General features: G+C 38.8%; 1 protein-coding gene across 2 annotated transcripts in view; it reads right to left on the bottom strand.

Moving 5' to 3' along the window:
* The window catches only part of TrpRS (Tryptophanyl-tRNA synthetase), an 84,744-nt gene extending 83,167 nt beyond the window's left edge, over positions 1 to 1,577 (bottom strand). For both annotated transcript variants that reach the window (XM_067137581.2, XM_067137582.2), the window contains exons 1-2: positions 1,281 to 1,577; positions 633 to 861 (exon numbers count right to left, since the gene is read on the bottom strand). In XM_067137581.2, coding sequence (XP_066993682.2) covers positions 633 to 861; positions 1,281 to 1,434 — 383 coding nt within the window. In that variant the 5' untranslated portion in view covers positions 1,435 to 1,577. The remainder of the gene's footprint in view (positions 1 to 632; positions 862 to 1,280) is intronic.
* Positions 1,578 to 22,335: the final 20,758 nt, after the last annotated feature.

Raw genomic sequence — 22,335 nt, 5'->3', positions numbered from 1 at the left:
TTGTCAACAGCCAATGTTCCAACGATGGCAAGCCTGTTCAGTGCATTTAGAGGTCATCGAGTCCGCTGCCATATTGGATCTGTAACCTGTATTTCGCAAACCGGAAATCAAAGTTTTACCAACACTTCTAACTGTCCCACATGTCATATGAGGTGAGATTTAGAAGATTCGACAACCTAAGTTACATTAACAACCTGGGGACAATACTGCAGTTCTACCAATTTTATAAGCAAAATGAGAAATGAATAGTCCAAGTTTCCCCCTACATCACAATCAGGGATTTCCAAAACGACAGCCAACTCCTCCCTATACATGCCACCACCTATGACAAAGCAACGCCTGTAGGTTAATGTGCCTGTTGATATTGTGATCATTGCCATAGGTCCTCCAGTTTCATATGCAATCTAAACCACAAGGATGTGATGTTACTTACAATTTCAAAAATCTAACATGCATTGACCAGGATTCATGCCCCACCCATCACTGCCAAATTTGTTATATGGTATGCAGTACTAAATATCAATGTAAGCTGTCCAGTTTTCTCTTTAACAGGACTAATTACTGACAGATACAATCCTTCCCTGACAACTAATTCCAGTACAGATATATAACTATGAATCAACGACACTTACTTGGTGAATATAAATGGAATTAGGTGACCTAGATGCATAGCTTTAGATGAAGGGCCTCGTCCAGTATATAGATAGAATGGTTTCTTCTGTTCATACAAATTCAAGATAGTATGCATGTCACGATGTGAGAAGAATATCCCTCGACGTAACAGATGATGATTTGGCTTGCCAGTGATCTTTTCAAACCTTGCAAGTAATTCATCATCAACCTTTGAGCTACCAAATCGTTCTGAAAAAACAAAAATAAATTAGTTCTTCATAAAATAATGATACAGTATATCTCAGGTATTAATCTATAACTGCACTTAAATGTTTGCAGCCCCGATACTAAAGTTTTACCAATCAGTTAATAAAAAATACGCCTACTTACAAAATAATTAGGCAATTCGCATACTGCTTGCCTTCAAAGCACCAAAGAATATTGAGACAGAATCCAAATGGTTGATAACGTGGGTACATTCGTTATGATTTTGGCATAAAGTTTGGTTTAGACACTGAAACTGTCAACTTTATATTTGTCAAAACTCCCAATTCAGCACAAATTCCATACGGAAGTTAGACCTACATAACCTAGATCTAAACCATACATATGGTGTGGCAACAAATTAAGAAAAGCTATTTATACAGAATTTTAAAAATCACACTTACTTATCAGCTTGTCATAATCAACACCAGTTTGAGACTTGGTAAAAACGTTCCACGGATTCACATCATCATCTTCATCGTTTTCATTTTTACCATTCACGTCAGGATTTCCAAGTTGAACATCTCCAACAGCCTTAATCAGTTCAACTGACATCATGTACACAGTATTTTAATCTAAATTGTAATCGCAGCAAAAGCTAATTCAAATCTAACCCAAAACGTCAATTCACACCTACACGCCGAATTCACATTTCACTCACACGACCACACGACACACGAGGATACACCGGGTGCCACCTATCAAGTCAACACAACATCGATCTATGGATTCAAAGAGAATAGTATCGATTTAAAACAAAAACAAGAAATCAATCGATATCTCGATTTATATAAAACAAACGAGCTAGCTCGTTGATATAAAAGAACATGTCCAGACCACCGCCACCTCGATCCTCTTATACTGCCTGCCGTATGCCACAAGTTTAACACAGGCAGGACGAATAGAAATGCATACTGTGACGACTTCTGCTGGTTGATATGATCCTACACTACGCGACGCTGGTGTAGATAGAAGGTGATCAGCTGTCTCCGAACATGTGTGACTTAATTCGGAATTTATAGTTTATATAAATTATTTAAAAACCGTGTGTTAATTATGTTGATGTTTCAGTACTGTGTATTCTCTTTACCGACCAATGACTGTGTTTATGTGTGATCTGTATTTCGTTCAAATTAAGATACAGTGTTCCTTGTTTTGAAAGTAATAAATGAAAAACACGCAAGAAATATTTTGCATTTAGTAACGATTTAATGACATTACTTCTGAAATTGGTTCTTCAGTATCTTAAGGAATATCTCAAACGTGTATGTGTCCATAAAGCTAAGTGATCTTTCATTAATTGACCCCAAAATCAAACTCAGTTCCAATGATCAATTATAACCTTAAAAGCCCATGTTCAACTGTTAATGTACATGCTACATAATATAAACATATCATAACTCTGCAGGCACCCAAATGATTGTTACGGACCGGTATGCAAGTATGAAGAATGCACTTCACACCATCAGTCAGTTCATTGGACACCTTTGACATTTTACGGGTATGTTTTGCGGTCGTACGAGCTTGCATTTATTTCCTTACTTCCTTTATTCGGAAATAAAATCGGCATCGTATTGTTATGGAAAATCAATTTTGGTACCAAGTCCTGAGCAATGTTCAGTACAGCACCCAAGTCCATAAGAAACAGTAATCGGAGATAAACTATCCAGGCATTCTTGAAATAATTCTCCCCATAGTGCTTCTTGTACACTAAAATTTCTCACAACTTCTTCCACATGAGAAAACCTAAATAATTAATTCGATGGGTAAATGGGATAGCTGGGTGAGTTACTGCGTATATCCTGGTAGACTTGTTAGGACTGAAAATGGACTGCCTTTTGCGTCCTCTGTATTTAATAAAATTGCGTACGGCTTTTAGTGCCGAGAGTGTCCGAGGACAAGTTGGCTTGCTAGATGCTGGTATTTTGATTTGACACCCGTAGGCGATCTGCGCGTCGTGATGAGGATGAAAAGACGACGCATACACCCAGCCTCAGTGCCAGCGAAATTAACCAATTCTGGTTAATGCCCTGCCGGGAATCGAACCCGGGACCCCTGTGACCAAAGGCCAGCACGTTAACTATTTAGCCATGGAGCCGGACTCCTCGGCATTATTTTGCAGAAAACCAATACATGCTGTAAAATCTGTCACTTTGCTTGCATAAATCCACACAGAAGTGATGAATAATATTCATTTTTGAACTGGTGAAAGGAATTATTTGTTCATCTTATCAACTTGATCATAGCAGCTGATCAAAGGTAAGTTTGCCGTATTTTTTTCCTGAGATGTACTTGATGATTTTGGCATTCTCTTTGATAACAGCTTTTGCCATGACTCTAATCTGACTGAAAAATGATTTTAAAGGTACTATTACGTAAAGGCAAATCTTGACGTGGGATAGCCTTCGATCACTTTGAGAACAGAGTGTGATCTTTTGGTTGTGAAAAAAATGCCGTTTTTCATTCGAATGTTTATTGTAACCCGACTTACAACTTGTAGGCAAATTCACATGCATTAGTAAATTGATGCATATGCCAAAGTATACGTCCTACTCCTCAAATGCTTAATCTTTTTCAGTTCACGAAAAGTTAACACCATATATTTTGCCCGTATAAAACTACCGAAAAGAGACCACAAACTGTTTACACATTAAGCCGATAAAAAGCGCGCGTACTTGGACTTTTATCGACGGCAGCGTTGCAGGTGGCGGAGAACATGTACACTGTGTCTGTTAACATGTGATTCAGAGGGAGTCGTCACACTATTAATTTCTATTCGTCCTGACACAGGAAGGCGCGACTGCCGATATTTCTCCAAGTCGCCGTAAGAGTACAGCAGTAGACGCACAATCTTCGTTGTCAGTGTGCGTGTAGCACTATGTTATTGGTGCATGAATGAGTGTGAAAACCTGGGTTATTTCGTACAATGAGCAAACGTGTCTGGTCACTTCCGTTCGTACAAGACATATTTTGTATAGAACTGTGAAATGAATTAATCATGTTAAGCTTATAAATATTTCAAAAGTGATTTTCAGGTGTAGGTACGGTACTTGTTTCTTTCCGTTTGTGCAAGGTACATTTTTTGTAGAACTGAAACTTCAGATTCCTTCCCCCAAATATTAAACTGTTGTGTACCATTTTGCCAATCTCGGCAAGGTGGTTCGCAGCCAGAAACGATACGACTCGATGAAATATCGTGTAGAATGGAATTAAGAGAAAAGCGGCTGTCGGCTTTACCTAGGCAGGACAAAATAAAGAAAGTAATTGGATATCCTCAGATTACTCTCACATCTGTGCCTTTATACCTTATTTCAGAAGGAGATGGAGCCTTCACGGCTCAGGCGGCAGAGCGTCGGCCTCTCATTGCTGGGTTCCGTGGTTCAAATCCCGGTCACTCCATGTGAGATTTGTGCTGGACAAAGCGGGGGCGGGACAGGTTTTCCTACGGATACTCCGGTTTTCCCAATCATATTTCATTCCAGCGACACTCTCGAATATAATTTCATTTCAACTGTCATCCATTAATCATTGCCCCGGAGGAGTGCGACAGTCTTCGGCAGCCGGCACAATTCCTATCCTCGCCGCTAGATGGGGGCTTCATTCATTCCATTCATGACCCGATCGAATGACTGGAAACAGGTTGGGGATTTATTTTTCAAAAGCCGAGGAGGATAGTGGATTCCTTGTGATAAGAACTGTGACGGACAATCACAAAACAAACGTCTTCATGTTTAGACATGTTGGAAATCTCAGATATCCAGACGATAATATTCCAATCAAACTAGAAACAGGAAATAAAATCCTAATTTGCGGGTACTTGGTTCGTGTTGTTGAAGAGAGGATGGAGTGTGACATTTGTGTCAGCAACATCTTACGCCTAGAGCTTCGACGCCGCTAAATGGAACTGATTATGCATCAGGAGAGAAGAGGAGCTCGATATCCAAAACTTTGTTTTGTTGCTCTGGTGAAGCATCTGCAAGAGTTCGTTTAAGCTGCTGTGCCCTATTGTCGAAGTCCTTCAAACGTACGAGCATAATACGAGAACTTGGGACGTCTCCCCTTTGAGAATGTGTTTTGTTACAGTGTGAGGTCAAAGAACATCAGCAAACTGTTAGTGATATTATCCTCACCAAGTTAGTAAGACCTCTATTGACTGATATTGCGTTGGGAAGAACACAAAAAGTACGGTACCACTCCAAGCCTTCGTCCAGGAAAATCTTTAAATTGTGCATGAAGAAGCCAGCTGCGACTTTATACAGGTAATATTGCCGATATTTAATATTACTGATGTTATTTGCGAGTTTCAGTGAACATATGACCATACTGCATTGTGTTTTGTAGGCGGTCATCATTAGAATAAGTTCGGAACATTGTGCGTCTATGCCTGACATCTAGCGGAGAAATTTTTTCGAAGCATAGTCGCATAAAGCCTCGCATAGAGCAGGCAGTATAGGAGGATAGAGACGGCGGTGGTCCTGACTGACTGACTGACATGGGATTTGTAACATGTAATGATTCATCATCGCCGAGCCAAAATTACTTGATACGGTATAAAGAAATAAAATTTTGAGGATACCGTACATTTATATTACAATGTAGGTGCTCGCTAAAGGAGGATTTTTGGATATTCCGTCGCGCAGGGGGTGAAAAGCTGGGTGAATTTTTGAAATGAGTGTATCTATATCTCAAAACTTTAAAAGTTTACAGGTGTAAAAATTGGTATTTAGAATCTCCTTTAAAAATAAAGAAACACGTACTTTTTTGTTTCCGGAAAATCCCAATAGGAGAAGTGAAAAAGGGGTTGAATGCCTTTAATGAGGATAATTATATCTCAGAAACTGAAGATATTACAGACCTGAAAATTTGTATTTGGGATCTCCTTTCAAAATTAAGAAATGCGTATTTTTTGTTTTTCGAAAATCCAATTAATGGGGGTGAATTTTTTAAATGAGTGTATCTATATCTCAAATCTTTAAAAAGTTGACATATGTAAAAATTTGTATTTAGAATCTCTTTTAAAAATAAAGAAACACGTATTTCTTGAATTCGGAAAATCCCAGTAGGAGGGGTGAAAAAGGGGTTGAATGCCATTAATGAGGATACTTATATCTCAGAAAGTGAAGATACAACAGACCTGAAAATTTGTATTTGGGATCTCCTTTAAAAACTAAGAAACACGTACCGATATATTTTTTGTTTTTGAAAAATCCAATTAATAGGGGTTAAACAGGAGCGACAAACTGCGATGAACTTTTAGAAAGATTATATCGTATCTACAGTATATCTCAGAAATGTAAAATGTTACAGACGAAAAAACTGGTATTTGGAGTCTCTTTTAAAAGTAAAGAAACATTGGTGATTTGTTTTTGTAAACTCCATTTAAGAGGAACTAAAAAGGGGGTGAAAATTTAAAATGAGCATTTCTACAGTATATCTAAAAAACTTTACAGAAGTGAAAAATGATATCTATCCCTATTAAAAATAAAGAAACAGGTATTTTTTTGTTTACGGAAAAACCACCTGAGTGGGAGGGCGGTAAAAGTAACTGAAAATGGGGTTGAATTATTTTAATTAGGATCCTGATATCTCAAAAACGGAAGAGGTTACAGACGTAAAATTGGAATCTCCATAAAAAATTAAGAAATACGTATTTTTTGTTTTCGGAAATTGAAAATATTAGTTGAGTTATTTGTATGAAGATACAATTATGTCAAAAACGAAAGCTTGTGCAGACGTGAAAACCGGTATTTGGAATATACTTTAACAGTAAAGAAACACGAGTTCTCGAAAAATCCAATAAAGGGGGAGGGGTAGGCGAAAGAATTGAAAAATTATCTGAATTAATTGTATGCGTAAACTTACACCTAATAAAATCTAAAGTTGTTACACACGTGAAAATTGGTATTTGGATCTCCATTAAAAATAAAGGAAAACGCGTTTTGGGGGGGAAATAGTCTTGAGGGGCGGGGGTGAAAAGGAGTTGAATTCCTTTTATGAGGAAACATATCTCAAAAACTGGAGATGTTAGAGTCATAATAATTGGTATTTAGAAGATCCTTTACTATTAAAGAAACAAGTATTTTTGCCGGAAAATTCACTTAAGTGGGGGGAGAGTGTGAAAGGAAATGAAAAAACTCTTTTTACGCGGATACTTATACCTCAAAACTGAAGGTAACACCGTGAACATTGGCATTTGGAATCTCCCTTAAGCATAAAGAAACATGCCATCCTTCCTTTGGGGGGGGGGGGGGAGGGAGGTAAATCAAATTAACGGCGGTGGGGTGAAAAAGGAGTTGAGACCAATTGATTTTACTGTTCATAATGTACTTATTCCCATTATAAACTGATCATTTTTAATCTTCCCTGGCTTCGTTTTCAAGAGCCCTCTTTTCCTTTGTAGACCTTAAAGTTAGATTACAGTAGATTCTCCTGGCATACAAAATAAAACTTTAAACATATTTGTAATACACGATAGGAATGGCATTGACCGTGCAATTGTTCACCTCTATAATAAGGTCAATAATGCATGGAAGTACGGTATATCATTCGTATCGCCAGAAATCCCGCGCACTTGCCTACGCGCGACAATAGTGTTGGTCACATTGTCAGCAATGACAATGGCAGCAGATGTAATTTACTGCCAAATAGTGGTCTTGCATCTTGCTGTGGGGTCCGTAACATTAATAATAATAATAATAATAATAATAATAATAATAATAATAATAATAATAATAATAATAATACCGAGCTCGATAGCTGCAGTCGCTTAATTGCGGCCAGTATCCAGTATTCGGGAGATCGTGGGTTCGAACCCCACTGTCGGCAGCCCTGAAGATGGTTTTCCGTGGTTTCCCATTTTCACACCAGGCAAATGCTGGGGCTGTACCTTAATTAAGGCCACGACCGCTTCCTTTCCACTCCTAGCCCTTCCCTGTCCCATCGTCGCCATAAGACCTATCTGTGTCGGTGCGACGTAAAGCAAATAATAATAATAATAATAATAATAATAATAATAATAATAATAATAATAATAATAATAATAATAATAATAATAATAATGTTCTGGACCATCCTCAAAACGTGCGGTCCGCGCTGGAAACGGGTCCTGGCTGGGTAATGACTACGAATGCTTCCAGCCGGGGGTTCAGTACGGCCAAGGCACCTAAGACGACACCATGCCGGATCTCCTCAAGGATTTGATCCATATTAAAAATGCTTATAGCAAAAGATGGCAAAGATGCAGGAACCCAACTGACCAGGTGGAATACCTGGACCTAGCCCGGGAAGTACGAAATCGATTGCTGGAGAGAAATATTAAAAAATGGGAGGAACTTTGCCGTAATCTCTCAGAAAACGAGTCAGATCGCGAATTTCGGCGGATCATATATAAAACGTTAAGCATTCACTTAAAGATTTCAGTATAATACCATAGCAAAGCACGGATACCTTGCCAGTAAATAAATAAAGTAGGAATGCGCTCACATTATCCAAAAGTTAGTTATTTGTCAATGGTTTTGTGCAGTAGTCTACGGTTGATTTAAAACACTTTTCACATGTCACTACATGATATCGGCAACAGTATTTATCACATAAATCACATACACAATCTTGTCCTGCGTCGTGACAGAATTTCGATTTGCATAGTTCTTCTTCTTCTTCTTCTTCTCTTTTGTTTATTGGGCTTCGCTTTGCGGTTTACCCATCCCACCCAGCCACTGTTCAGTGTAATAAGGGATACCAATCTATGAAGGACGATGTGAAAAGTTTTATAGAGATAATAATCCTAGTGGTCAAAATTTAGTAGCCAAATCCATGAAAGAATTATTGGAATTAATCATTTTTCTTCTGCATTGAGTGTCATTTAAAATTTGACATGATGAGAAAAATAGTTCGTAGTGTATATAGTAATTTTCATATCTGGTAGTGTTTTTGATTATTCAACTGTTTTTTTAGAGAGATTGTGTCGCCAACCTTATCACACCGAAACTGCGCTAAATTTATATTTACTCTGTGACTAAAACTGAGATTCTTTCGTTTTTACTTGTGCTGAGTAATGGCGCGATGTGTTCTTGAGTGTAGAGTTGAGTTGAGACAGAATGTTTTAATAAATTTTTCTAATCAATTATATTATTGAGAGTTGTACCCGAATTTATTACTGATAGGTTATGAGCCCAGTGCGTCAGTAAGTCGTGAGTAAAAAATGGCATCAGTTGCGGATACGCCGAAGATTGAGAGACTTGGGCCGAAAAACTATGTGGTGTGGTGCAAGCGAGTGAAGGTATTCCTAGTAAGAAAGAAATGCTGGACTGCCATCGATCCCGCTTACGATGATGATGAAGATTTAACTGCAGACAAAGAGGACCTAAATGCCACTGCACTTAGTTACTTGACGGAATTGATAGAGGACTGTTACTTGAATGATGTAACCAGATATGAACGAGCAAAGCATGCCTGGAACAGACTTAAAGCAATCCATTTCAAGATTTCTCCTTTTCAATTTGTGAGTACCATGGACGAACAGGCAAGCTGCATCAAGAAACATGATGAACCGGTTTTGGAATATCTGAATCGAGTTGAGCAGTTAGTAGAAAAACTGAGAAATCATGGATCCAACATCAATGATCAAGACTTGGCGGCCTACATGCTGAGAGGTTTGAAGCAAGAAAATTACAAACACATTGCCCATTTGATGGAGTTAAATGAAGAAAAACTATCGTCAGAAAATGTGAAGAGTAAATTGCTGCTGGAAGAAGATAGACTAGAGGGAGAGAAGGATGGGCGTGAGAAGAAAAATCAAGAATTGATAAGCTATGTTATGAAGAACAAAGGAAAATTCCATGTTTTTGAGAAGAAACACAATTTCTCTGGTGAAAAATTCAGCTCTTCTGGTAGATCCTGTCACTGTTGTGGTCAACTTGGCCATTTTGCAAGAGAGTGTCCAAAAGTAAGAGAAGCGAAGTCAAGAGGAAATATAATTTGTTACTCTTGTGGCAAGGAGGGACATTCTTCCTTTAAATGTAGAAACTCTGAAGCTAGTACAAGTGGCAATAGGGGCTCAGACGGGAATGCCCATGACAACAATAAACCACAGAGAGAATTCAAGAATAAAGTTGCCACTTATGAAGAGAAGAACCAGAGACAGAAGAAAAGAAGATTGGAAATAGTACTGTGATAGTGAAATACGCTGTTCATTTGATGAGAGGACCTGAGGACAAAGAATGTAAACAGGACGAAAAGTCAAGTGATGCAAACACTTGGATTGTGGACAATGGTTGTAACCATCACATTACACCTCACCGTGAATTGTTGAACAACTTTACAAGAAATGTGTCAGGTTCAGTGCAGGTAGGAAAGAAAAGCGTCGTATGTGATGTGAAAGGCAGTGGGTCCACAGTACTGAAAATAAGTGATCAGTGTGGTGGATGGAATTTGAAACTAACCAAAGTACTGTGGGTTCCAGATGCATCTTATAATATTTTGTCAGTGAGGCAACTTGAGAAAACTAATGTGCGTTTTGAGATAGACAATGGAAAGCTGACTGCTTATGAGAAAGGGAATGGAGATGAAGAATTGTTCAGTGCCTATGTAAGAGAAGAAGATGACATCATCAAATGTGATTGGTATGAACTAGAGAAATCTGTCAATCAATCAAACAATCAATACTGATCTGCATTTAGGGTAGTCGCCCAGGTGGCAGATTCCCTATCTGTTGCTTTCCTAGCCTTTTCCTAAATGATTTCAAAGAAATTGGAAATTTATTGAACATCTCCCTTGGTAAGTTATTCCAATCCCTAACTCCCCTTCCTATAAATGAATATTTGCCCCAGTTTGTCCTCTTGAATTCCAACGTTATCTTCATATTGTGATCTTTCCTACTTTTATAAACGCCATTCAAACTTATTCGTCTATTAATGTCATTGCACGCCATCTCTCCGCTGACAGCTCGGAACATACCACTTAGTCGAGCAGCTCTTCTTCTTTCTCTCAATTCTTCCCAACCCAAACATTGCAACATTTTTGTAACGCTACTCTTTTGTCGGAAATCACCCAGAACAAATCGAGCTGCTTTTCTTTGGATTTTTTCCAGTTCTTGAATCAGGTAATCCTGGTCAGGGTCCCATACACTGGAACCATACTCTAGTTGGGGTCTTACCAGAGACTTATATGCACTCTCCTTTACATCCTTACTACAACCCCTAAATACCCTCATAACCATGTGCAGAGATCTGTACCCTTTATTTACAATCCCATTTATGTGATTACCCCAATGAAGATCTTTCCTTATATTAACACCTAGATACTTACAATGATCCCAAAAAGGAACTTTCACCCCATCAACGCAGTAATTAAAACTGAGAGGACTTTTCCTATTTGTGAAACCCACAACCTGACTTTTAACCCCGTTTATCAACATACCATTGCCTGCTGTCCATCTCACATTTTCGAGGTCACGTTGCAGTTGCTCACAATCTTGTAACTTATTTATCGCCTCACCCCAAAAATTCAAGGGCATACCTGTATTTAATAACATAGTGATGGTGAACAAGAATCTGTGTGTGCAGTTGCTTGCAAGATGGTAACAAGACAAATATGGCATGGCCGTTTTGGGCATGCTGAAAATTTGCCTGACAGTGATTTGATTAGCAAACAGAAAGATAGTGAGAAGTGTGCAGGAAAGGCAAAGCTAAAAGGGCTCCTTTCCCAGAGAGACTAGTGAAATCACCAGCTCCCTTAGAACTTGTTTACTCTGATGTTTGTTTTGTAAAGCCTGAAACCTTTGGAGAGGGAAAATATTTCCTAACCTTGACAGATGACTATTCCAGATACAGTGAAGTGAGTGTGTTAAAGCACAAAAGTGAGGCTTGTGAAAGAATAATTACATTCAAAAAAGAGCTGAGAATATCCAAGATAAAAAACTGAAAAGTGTTCAAACAGATGGGGGAGGAGTATATTGTAATAATGACTTGAAACAGTTCTTTGTTGACAATGGTATTGTTCACAGGCTGTCTTTACCAGGTGAACATCAGCAAATGGGAGTGGCAGAGAGGCTGAATCAACAGCTTCTGACTTTAGTTCTGTGAATGTTATTAAATACAGATATGCCCTTGAATTTTTGGGGTGAGGCGATATATACTGCCTGTTACATTAAGAATAGGTGTAAAGCATCTGCTATTGAAAACAGTGTACCCTATGAGTTGTGGTTTAACAAAAAATTGTCTGATGAGGAAATTTGTAGAATGAGAGTATTTGGATGTCGTGCCTGGGCATATGAGGAACATAACAAAGCTAAGAAATTAGAGTCTAGAGCAAAGGAATGTGTCTTTTTGGGATATCCTGACAATAGAAGAGGTTATAGGCTGTGGGACTTGGAAAACAAGTGTGTTGTTTTGTGCAGAAACGTAGTATTTGAGGAGAGAGTGTTTCCCATGAAAACTAAGGAAGGGCCTGCTACTGTGTTACCTGTTAAGTCATGTGAGAAACCATTTGTTGTAGATTTAAGTTGGTTTGACTCTGATAATGAATCCGACTTGGTGTTTAGAACTGATGAGCAAGTAATAGGTGAGCCAGAGATAGGTCCTGAAATCAATGTGAATAACATCAATACTGAAGTGCAGGAAGAACCCATAATTCCTGAACTACGTAGGTCACAGAGAATCAGAAACAGACGAGAGTGTGTGGATTGCATTGGATGTAATTTGCATGTTGTGTGTGCTGTAACTGACAGTTTACCAAAGAGTGCCAAGGAAGCTTTGACTGGTCCCGAATGTGAAAAATGGAAATCAGCAATGGAGAAGGAACTAAGTAATTTTGAGAAAAATAAGTGTTGGGAATTGGTAGAGAGACCAAAGGGAAAGAATATTACTGGGACAAAATGGGTGTTCAGAAATTAAGAAGGACTTGATTGTAATGAGAACATTTACAGGGCTAGGCTTGTAGCTTTAGGTTATAAGCAGGTAGAAGTTGTTAATTATAATGATACTTATAGTCCTGTTTTGAGGCGTCAGACTGTCAGAATCTTGATTGCTCTTGCGGTTGTCAAAGGTTGGAATATTGAACATTATGATGTAGATGCGGCATTTCTAAAGAGTAACATTAAGGAGGAAGTGTTTGTGGAGCAAACAAATGGTTTTGAAAGAAAACCCAACTGTGTCTACAAGTTAAAGAAAAGCATGTATGGTTTACACCAAAGTTCAAAGGACTGGAACATTTGTTTTGATGGTGTTTTGAAGTCAGTCGGTCTTAAAAGATCTGTTTGTGAACCATATGTGTACTTCGGTAAAAATATGCTAGTTGGAGTGTATGTTGATGATATGATAGCTATTGGTATTGTTGAAGTTTTGGAGTGGTTTAAGTCAGAGTTGTGTCACTATCTAGACTTCAAGGATCTGGGGCAAATTAAGAGTTTTTTTTATCAATGTCTATGACGGTAACCAAAGATGCGGTGTATGTTGATCAGTACAAATACATTGATAATCTGATACATGAGTATAACCTAGAAAATGCCAAAGGGTGTGTTGCTCCGTTGGATGTAGGGGACAAGAGGATTTCAGGGGAGGCCGATAGTTGTAATCAGACTTTATATCAAAAAGCTGTAGGCAATCTACTTTATATAAACAACAATACAAGACCGGACATATCGTTTGCGGTCTGCAAGCTAAGCCAGTACTCTCAGAATCCTAACGTAAAAGATTGTCAAAGAATAAGGAAGGTGTTTAGATATCTGAAGAAAACAAGAGGTGTGAAATTATGCTACAAAGCTAGTAATGAATCAGTGAGTGTTTATTGCGATGCTGATTATGCTAACCAAATACAGTAGAGACAATACACGACACTGAGCGAGATATCGAGAGACAGCTATTGGAGCTCACTCTAGCGGATAGACCTGAACGGTACTGATTCTGTCATAAGAGCACGTGCATTTTTGTGTGAAGTTTTTGGTGTTATTTATGCATTCTCAGTGAGTTGACATAATTAAATAGTAGCGTGTGTCATTCCTTGATATCTCCTCTCAACATGAGGGGAAAGGTATGTGCTGTGTTTGGCTGCAGTAATTACGAAGTAGAGAAAAATGCGCGGTCGTTCTTCAGGTTCCCTCGTGACAAGAACATGTAAGTAATATTGTGTTTGCATATATATTCTTCCAGTGACAGAGATTTTTATAGTACTTCATAATCTTCTGACTTGCTCGACCCATGTTTTAACGGGCTTAAAATATAATACGCATATTTTATTGTATAGTGCAGCAGTTAACCTTCAATACCGATGTGTTGTTGTAGGTGTGATCTGTGGGTTTTGAAATGTCACAGAAGCGATTTGGATAAAGTGTACAAGAAAGAAGGGACGTTACGCTTATATAAGAATTATAAGATCTGTTCAGATCATTTCCAGGCCAGCGACTTTAAAAATCCTCGACTATACAGCCAAGGGTATGTTACATTTTTACTCTAATTGTACGTAAATATTCCTCAAAGCATCACTGTCGACAACATTTTCAAACTTTTCTTTCTTTTATCCCTCTTCTCAGATTAAAGCCGGGATTTTATAGATTTTCTTTCTGTTAGTAGGCTTCATGTTAAGAGGAAGCTGCCTCTGTGGATCCGTGGTAGAGTGTCGGCCTCCGGATCCCAAAATAGCGGGTTCAAACCCGGCAGAGGTAGTCGGATTTTTGAAGGGCGGAAAAAAGTCCATTCGACACTCCATGTCGTACGATGTCGGCATGTAAAAGAACTCTGGTGATACATTTGGTATTTACCCGACAAAATTAATTAAATCTCAGCCATAGACGCCCAAGAGAGATCCGGTTTACTCTAGGTCCGCTAGATGGCAGACAGAGTAAACCGGAACGTCGAAATTGACGAGCAGACAGCCAGATGGCGTCAAATCGAAATGTCTGCAAACGGTAGCTGAGGCCATACGATTATTATTATTATTATTATGTTAAGAGGAAAATTGTCCAGCTATTAAATGTTAATTCATTGCATCATATGTGTAAGGAATGTGCCGATATTTTTATTGACAAATGTCTTAATGTGATGATACAATGTTTTTAAATGAGGAAAAAGACAAATCCAACCGTAAGATTTCAGGCAGGTATGCTAAAGCTAAAAAAAGTAATGCATAAATGAAATATCAAGCCATTTCACAGCAGTCCATTTCACACCTTGTTTATATGTCTAATTTCAGTCTTTAAATAATAACCTCTTAAATAATTCTTCATTCATTTATCCAGAATTGCTTCGGCAACTTCAAAGTTAATATCTCAATACCACTTTCTTTCTAGACGTAATTTATTTATCCATTTCCGTATATACATTTCCATTGATATTTGAATTTAGCGCGATTTGTTCAGGTCAAGTCACTAGGAGCGCCACCGTCGAATTGTCTCCCATGTTAGCAAGGCGAAATCTGTAAGTGTCGTGTATTGTCTCTACTGTATTTGTCCTAACTCTGAGGACAGGAAATCTATTACTGGGTATGTGTGCAAATTTGCTGGTTGTCCAGTTATATGGTCTAGTAAGAAACAACAAATTGTTGCTACTTCAACTGTGGAGGCTGAGTTTGTATCAATGGTGATGTGCACAAAGGAAATGTTGTGGTTGCGTAATTTTTTCAATGAATTTGATGATTGTAATTACATTAAAGTGCCAATTCAAATTCTTTGTGATAAAAAAGGTGCTATACATGTGAGCTCAACTCGTGTTGTGTCTGAAAAAACTAAACATATGGATGTTCACTATTTGTTTGTTAAGGACATTGCGGCCAAGGGATTGGTAAAGTTTGTGTATGTACCATCAGATGAAAATGTGGCAGACGTTTTCACGAAGGCATTGTCAGGGGAGGGAACTTCTAAATTTAGGAACTTGTTAGGACTTGTTGATTAGTGTCCACATATTTATCTACGTATGTTGCTTATTTTTTTCTTATTTGTGTTTGTGGTCAAATTTTTATGACAAGGGGAGGTATTGGAATTAATAGTTTTTCTTCTGTATTGAGTGCCATTTAAAATTTGACATGATGAGAAAAATAGTTCGTAGTATGTATAGTAATTTTTATATCTGGTAGTGTTTTTGATTATTCAACTGTTGTTTCCAGAGATTGTGTCGCCAACCTTATCACACCGAAACTGCGCTAAATTTATATTTACTCTGTGACTAAAACTGTGATTCTTTTGTTTTTACTTGTGCTGAGTAATGGCGCGATGTGTTGTTGAGTGCAGAGTTGAGTTGAGACAGAATGTTTTAATAAATTTTTCTAATCAATTATATTATTGAGAGTTGTGCCCGAATTTATTACCGATAAGAATGAATCCGTAGAACACTAACAGGTCAGGACAACAGTAATTTCCACGGCAACAAAAGGATATATACACATGTATTACAGATGAAAACGGTACCTACATTAAATTCTAATGTTGCTTTCCAACAAAAACAAAGACAGGACTTCCGCAATACGAGGAGTCGGAGATAGAATTAAGCATGCTCATTGAATAGGCAAAGGGAATTGTTTTTGTAGAAGCGGAGTTAATATATGCTTGCGGAACAGTACAAATAGGGGGCATTGGAAGAGAAATGGTTCATTGTCACAACTTCATTACCATACCGTATTCACAGAAGTCCGACTCTACTACCTTCATTCTAAATGTGATTTAACTGCATGCGAATGAGGTTCGTAATATGCTGGTGAGTACTGTATAAGAATGCCTAGAATAGCAAGGTTTAGTAGGAATCTCCGGTAATATCCTAAACAGATATTTACCCTTGTCCTTGGCAGATCTACACCAATCGGCTTGCCACATCTGCCATATGTGTGTGATTCGAAGTGCTCCCAAAAATCCATATACAGTAATGCTAACTGAAATGAGAGGCCATGTCCATTAGCAGCCAAATTTGCTAACGCGTCAGCCTGGCAGTTGCCCGCTATATTCGAATGACCCGGAATCCAAATGAATGTTACCGTAATATCGGATAGTTGTAGATCAAAACAGGTCTTCCTTATGTTTTGAACATACCAGTTACGACTGATAGATTGTTTTGCTGAAGCTCGTAACGAGCTAAGAGAATCCGTAGCAATATAAGCCAAATCAACATGAGGATATGAATTAGTAGCAGAGCCTGTCTAATGGCAAAAACCTCTGCCGCAAAGGATGACGCCGATGATGGTAGAGTAAATAACTTAGAGATATTTAGAGACGGCACGTAAACAGCAGCTCCCACTCTTACTGGATTGCGATGTTTTGATCCGTCGGTATAGAACACAGGTGAAAGAAAATGGACATCCTGAGAATACGATAGCCGAGATTTGCATAGTTTATGGTGGTAGCCGTGTATCGCCATAGAGTTCACGAAGTGGCGGAGTTCTTGATTTGTACCTGTCCGTGATCTGTTCAGCATTGCCTCAGTTGTATAGAATTCAGCCCAGACTTCCTTTATTTTACTCTCCCTGTCTTCCATCAACTTCATCCATGTGTAGAGGGCAGGTCGAATTTCATTCGCAGGTCTCCCGAATATAATAAATAAAGTGATATCTCGATTAAGTAATCATATCCTCTTCGATCATTTGATCATAGCAATGTATCAACATTCTGAAGAGCGTGTAAGATAGATTCTATGACGGCTTCAGTTGTAGCAATGGGTTTCATGTCCATACCAATGACTGCTAACTGTTTGAATATTACGATCACAGAGTTTTCTTCGATATGTTTGCTAATTAGTTGGCCAAGGGATGGCTTATAAAGGCATGACACTCCACTAGAGGGTCTCCCCTCGTGTCCTGCCTCTGTTAATGGATGCACAGAGTAATAACCGTTGATGTCCACTGATTGCAGAAGAAAAGTTCCTCTGGCTATATATAGGTTTTGGTCCATTAAAGAGAATTCCTGAGCTTTCATTAGGGATCTTAGTCCTTCAACATTCCAGAGAAGTAGTTTCAGCACGGAATTGACGAAACCGAAAGGTTACATCTTTGGCCAGAAGTCAGTACTGAATACAGTTTCCTTGTACCTGAAGGGTACTGCAACTTTGAGGGCTTTGTTGGCACCTTTCATGTCTAGTAGTTCACATTCAGTGATATTTTCGATGCAGTTTTCTTTGAGATATTGCATGATGTCTTTTGTTGTGGTTTCTTGGCTTAGGCGTCCAAGATAGACCCATATGTTTCTTTCTGCTGCATTCAAATTACCTGATGTTGCAGTTCCTCTTTGACTGGTTGGGGGTCTTCTTATTCGTGGTTGATTATTGGGAGTTTGTGGATCTGTCAGAAATCTAATGGGCCTATGTTTACGCCTTATTATTGTTGTCCAGGGGATTACCTTATTGTATTCCTTGTTCTGTTGGCTTGTTCCTTGAATTTCAAGTTCAGTCTCATTGGATATTAGGCTGTCGGAGGTAGCAGTGTCTATCTTGCCGGGTTGTTTGTTCTGGCTACATATTTGGCTTGGGTGTGGGATGATTGGAATATCGTGAATTTTTTCTAGGTTTTGTTCTTTTTGTTCCTGGGTCTTCAAGGCTTATGAGCTCTTGGGAGAGTGTGTCTTACTCGTTGTTTTGGCGTGTATGAATTTCTTGCCAATTTCACTTGCCATAACTTCCTGTATCTTTTCTACCAGTGTATTTTCCATATCTTGCTTTAGGTTGTTGATGGTTACTTCCATAGCTTTGGCGAGTCTCGTTAGAAGTTCCTCATCTTTCTCCATTTTCCGCAGTTTTGATTTGCAGTTCTCACAGAGCCAAGAGAGTTTCCTGTTTATTTTGTTAAGCATGTCGAACTCTCCTTGTGTCAAGCCTGCGCACTTCCTATGTACCCCTAACCAACAAGGAGGTACTACCAACCTATATTGCTCACAACTGATCCAGTATGATAGACTTAATATTTTACAGAGGAAAAGATATAAATCCAACGAATCAGAAGCACCTGTGGACGTCCATACCGAATCACATACCGATCCAGATCAACTTCTTCATAGAAGTAATATAATCCAAAAGAGCAGTGCAAAGATGGACACCTCACCAACTCAATACGAAGGCACTCAATGAAAATCTGGAAAGTGTCATAATCATAGCGCTCATTCAGACTGGAAATATAGACAGAGCATTAGAGATGCTTGAGGAATCCCTCATTAAATCAACCAGAGAGAAACCTCCAAAGAGAATAAGCAAACTTTGGTTTGCCAGAAAGAAAGAGCTCGAAATCATAACGGAAGCGGAAAACACTCCTTATAAAATACTGGAACTTCGACGATGTAACAAACGCTCAAGTGCCGATGGAGATATGGAAACAACACTTCTCCAGGATATATAATAAATCATAAATGTCCAAAGTGCAAAACGAATTCACAACAGAAGATAGTATCACAGTAGTCACAACAGAAGACGTCTGGGTGGCATTTCAGCAAGGGTCCCGACAACCTGACCAATGAAGTCCTAAAGGAGTCGCTACCATTCATTATCGAGCTGTGGACTGCTCTGTACAACGCATGCTTCAAACAGGAAATATCCCTGAAAAGTGGAGAAAACCAATTGTCCAGATTCCTTATAAGGGAAAAGGACCAAAAGATGTTCCAGATTCGTACCGAGGAATTGCACCTGAATGCGCTCCATTCAAATTTCTCTCAAAGGTTATATCAACACACCTCCTGCCATTAGCGATAGCACATATGCCAGAGGTACTTTTTGGTTTCTTACCCGGCAAATCCACACTCCAGGCCACTGAGAAAATACTTGCAAACATATGCGACGCCACCAGTAAAACAGGAGGACATTTATACGTCGCCTTTGTAGACTTCACTAATGACTTCGATAGTGTGAATCGGAACATCCTGATAATTAAACTCTCTGCCATTCTAGGACAACGAAACCGCTCCTGCAACTAATCGAGAGTACACTAGCGTTCAATCTGCTATCAAAGACCGATAGAGTAAGTCAATCTAAGCCCATACTCCAAACAAACGGGATTCTCCAAGGAGACCCTCTTAGCCCGATGTTATTTAACATGCTAACTCACGACGTAGTCAGAGAAGTCGCATCAGATGATGTATCAATGATCCTTTACGCAGACGATATGGTTCTTCTTTCAAAAAGCAGATCTGCCCTGCACGTAGGATTGACTAAGCTCTGTAAGTGGTCGCAGGAAAATGAATTAGTGATAAACACCAACAAAATAAAAATCATGAAATTCAGGAGAGGAGGTAGTATCTCGAAACTAGACAACTTCCACTGCAGAAATGACAACCTAGAGTTGGTAAGCTCTTATAAATACCTAGGTTAACCCTTCAAGTCACAGGGAAAGCATTCACGAAACATACAGGAGAAAGATGCACTGCAGCAATTAGAGCCATCTTTGACATTAAAAAACATTGAAAAGCTATCACTTGACACAGCTCTAAAACTTTTTCAAATTAAGATTGCCCCTATAGCCTGTTACGCAATCACCAAAATTTGGATCCATCTTACTCCTGCTAATCTAAGAAGGCTGGAGGCCGTGAAATCAACCTATCTACGGAGAGCCCTTTGGTTATCCCAAACGACAAGGACCAGACTCGTTTATCTACTAGCAGACACAGACTTCTTCATCAGGGAGGTAGCAATAAAGAACAATCTGCCACAAACCCCACCATACAAAACCCATACACGGGAAAGGGAAGAAAAAGGTGCGGTAATACAATAGACGAAGGCTTGTATCTCACGCCGGCCATGAGCACAGATGAATGAAAGGCCCCTAACTTCCCACTGCGACGCGTATATACGAGAATGGCAGCGCATGGATTTCATTTCAGAATCTGCATCCAACGAGGATTTCACCAGGCGTCATCTCAATGTTCCTGCTCTCTATGTGGACAACGCTGTGAACAGTATCATCTACTTGTTTGCACAGCAAGGACAAACTTGCTGACATTTTACGCAGTTGATAAAATGTTTGTGTAATATACAACTCTCATGTACACACTGTGTTTAATAAATGTTATTAATTATGATCATAGCAATCATAGTCTTCCCAAGGCCATCTTGATGCGTCGACCTCCTTTACCGCACCGATCTTGACAATTGCTTATTAAGCCTATGAGCTATAACACAAGATTATAGAGTATTATAGCTATATTGAATGAAGAAGGAGACATTTGCGTCCAAAACAGGATAAGTAGGTACCAATGTAATAATCGGCAGAAATAACATGATTAAATTTTTATAAGAATGCCCATGTTATGAATGATCAGCTGATTTATCAACCTAAAATTTCTAAGAATTATTTAGTAAATGTATAATATGCAACTTTGTTTATTTTAGACGACCTTTTGAATGAGACCATTTAATTATATTATCAGAAATACCACACAATGCGTTTCAGTGGCGGCTCGTGAAAAAATCGTCCTACGTGCTACAAAAACAAGCTAAATACGCTGTTTTAAATCTGCATATTGCTATGATGAACAACGCATACTTTAAACTTGGTAATAATAATAATAATAATAATAATAATAATAATAATAATAATAATAATAATAATAATACAACTTTTCTCACAATTTATAACTCAGAACAAACAAAAACAACATTAATTTGGAAGCAGATGAATTCTTCGACAACTGTCTACGAGATAAATAATTCATTCGAGAAATATTGTTTTTACTAACCTAATGGCGCAACTTACATCAGTGCAAATAGAATCGTGGGAATATAGATCCCCACTAAGAAAACTAATTTAATTTCACTTTATATACACTGCAGTGGATAAATAATTTGATAACTCTCCGTACAAACTTTAGCACCAACACAATGACAGAAAAAACACGCACCAGTAATATAACCGCGAGATTAAAAACCGCACAAAGCAACTGAAAGAGCTGCCAACTGATTCATTGAGACCTCCCTTATTACCAGAGTAAATGTCCGGCTCCATGGCTAAATGGTTAGCGCGCTGGCCTTTGGTCACAGGGATCCCGGGTTCAATTCCCGACAGGGTCTGGAATGTTAACCATCATTGGGTGTATGTGTTGTCTTCATCATCATTTCATCCTCATCACGACTCGCAGGTCGCCTACGGGTGTCAAATCAAAAGACCTGCATCTGGCGAGTCGAACATGTCCTCGGATACTTCCGGCACTAAAAGCCATATGCTATTTCATTTCACCAGATTAAATTGCATTGCAATGCGGGATAACATTTAGGGTCAGTCAAAGATTCTTTGACTCACCTACGAATTCCGTATTTTTGACACAAAAGGAAGATGGATATTTTAATAAGCATGTGTGAGATAGATTGCCTCCACTTACGCTTTACTTTCGAGCCCAGACGATGCTACTCTCTAGTGGCAGACTCGCTTACCACGTTCAACATCAAGGTAGCAGGAGACATCGAGTACTTCTACCCCCTTGCGGGAGAGGACGTAACTATAGACGGGATCAGTGAAAGTTCATCCCGGTTTATGGTATACTCCGCCGGCTAGGGGAAGTGTTGCAAGCTTGGC

The sequence above is a fragment of the Anabrus simplex genome, chromosome 1 (genome assembly GCF_040414725.1).
Source record: "Anabrus simplex isolate iqAnaSimp1 chromosome 1, ASM4041472v1, whole genome shotgun sequence".
In the NCBI taxonomy this organism is placed as follows: Eukaryota; Metazoa; Arthropoda; class Insecta; order Orthoptera; family Tettigoniidae; genus Anabrus; species Anabrus simplex.
The sequence above is the reverse complement of the archived record's forward strand: the minus strand, read 5'-3'. Positions and strand labels throughout refer to the sequence as shown.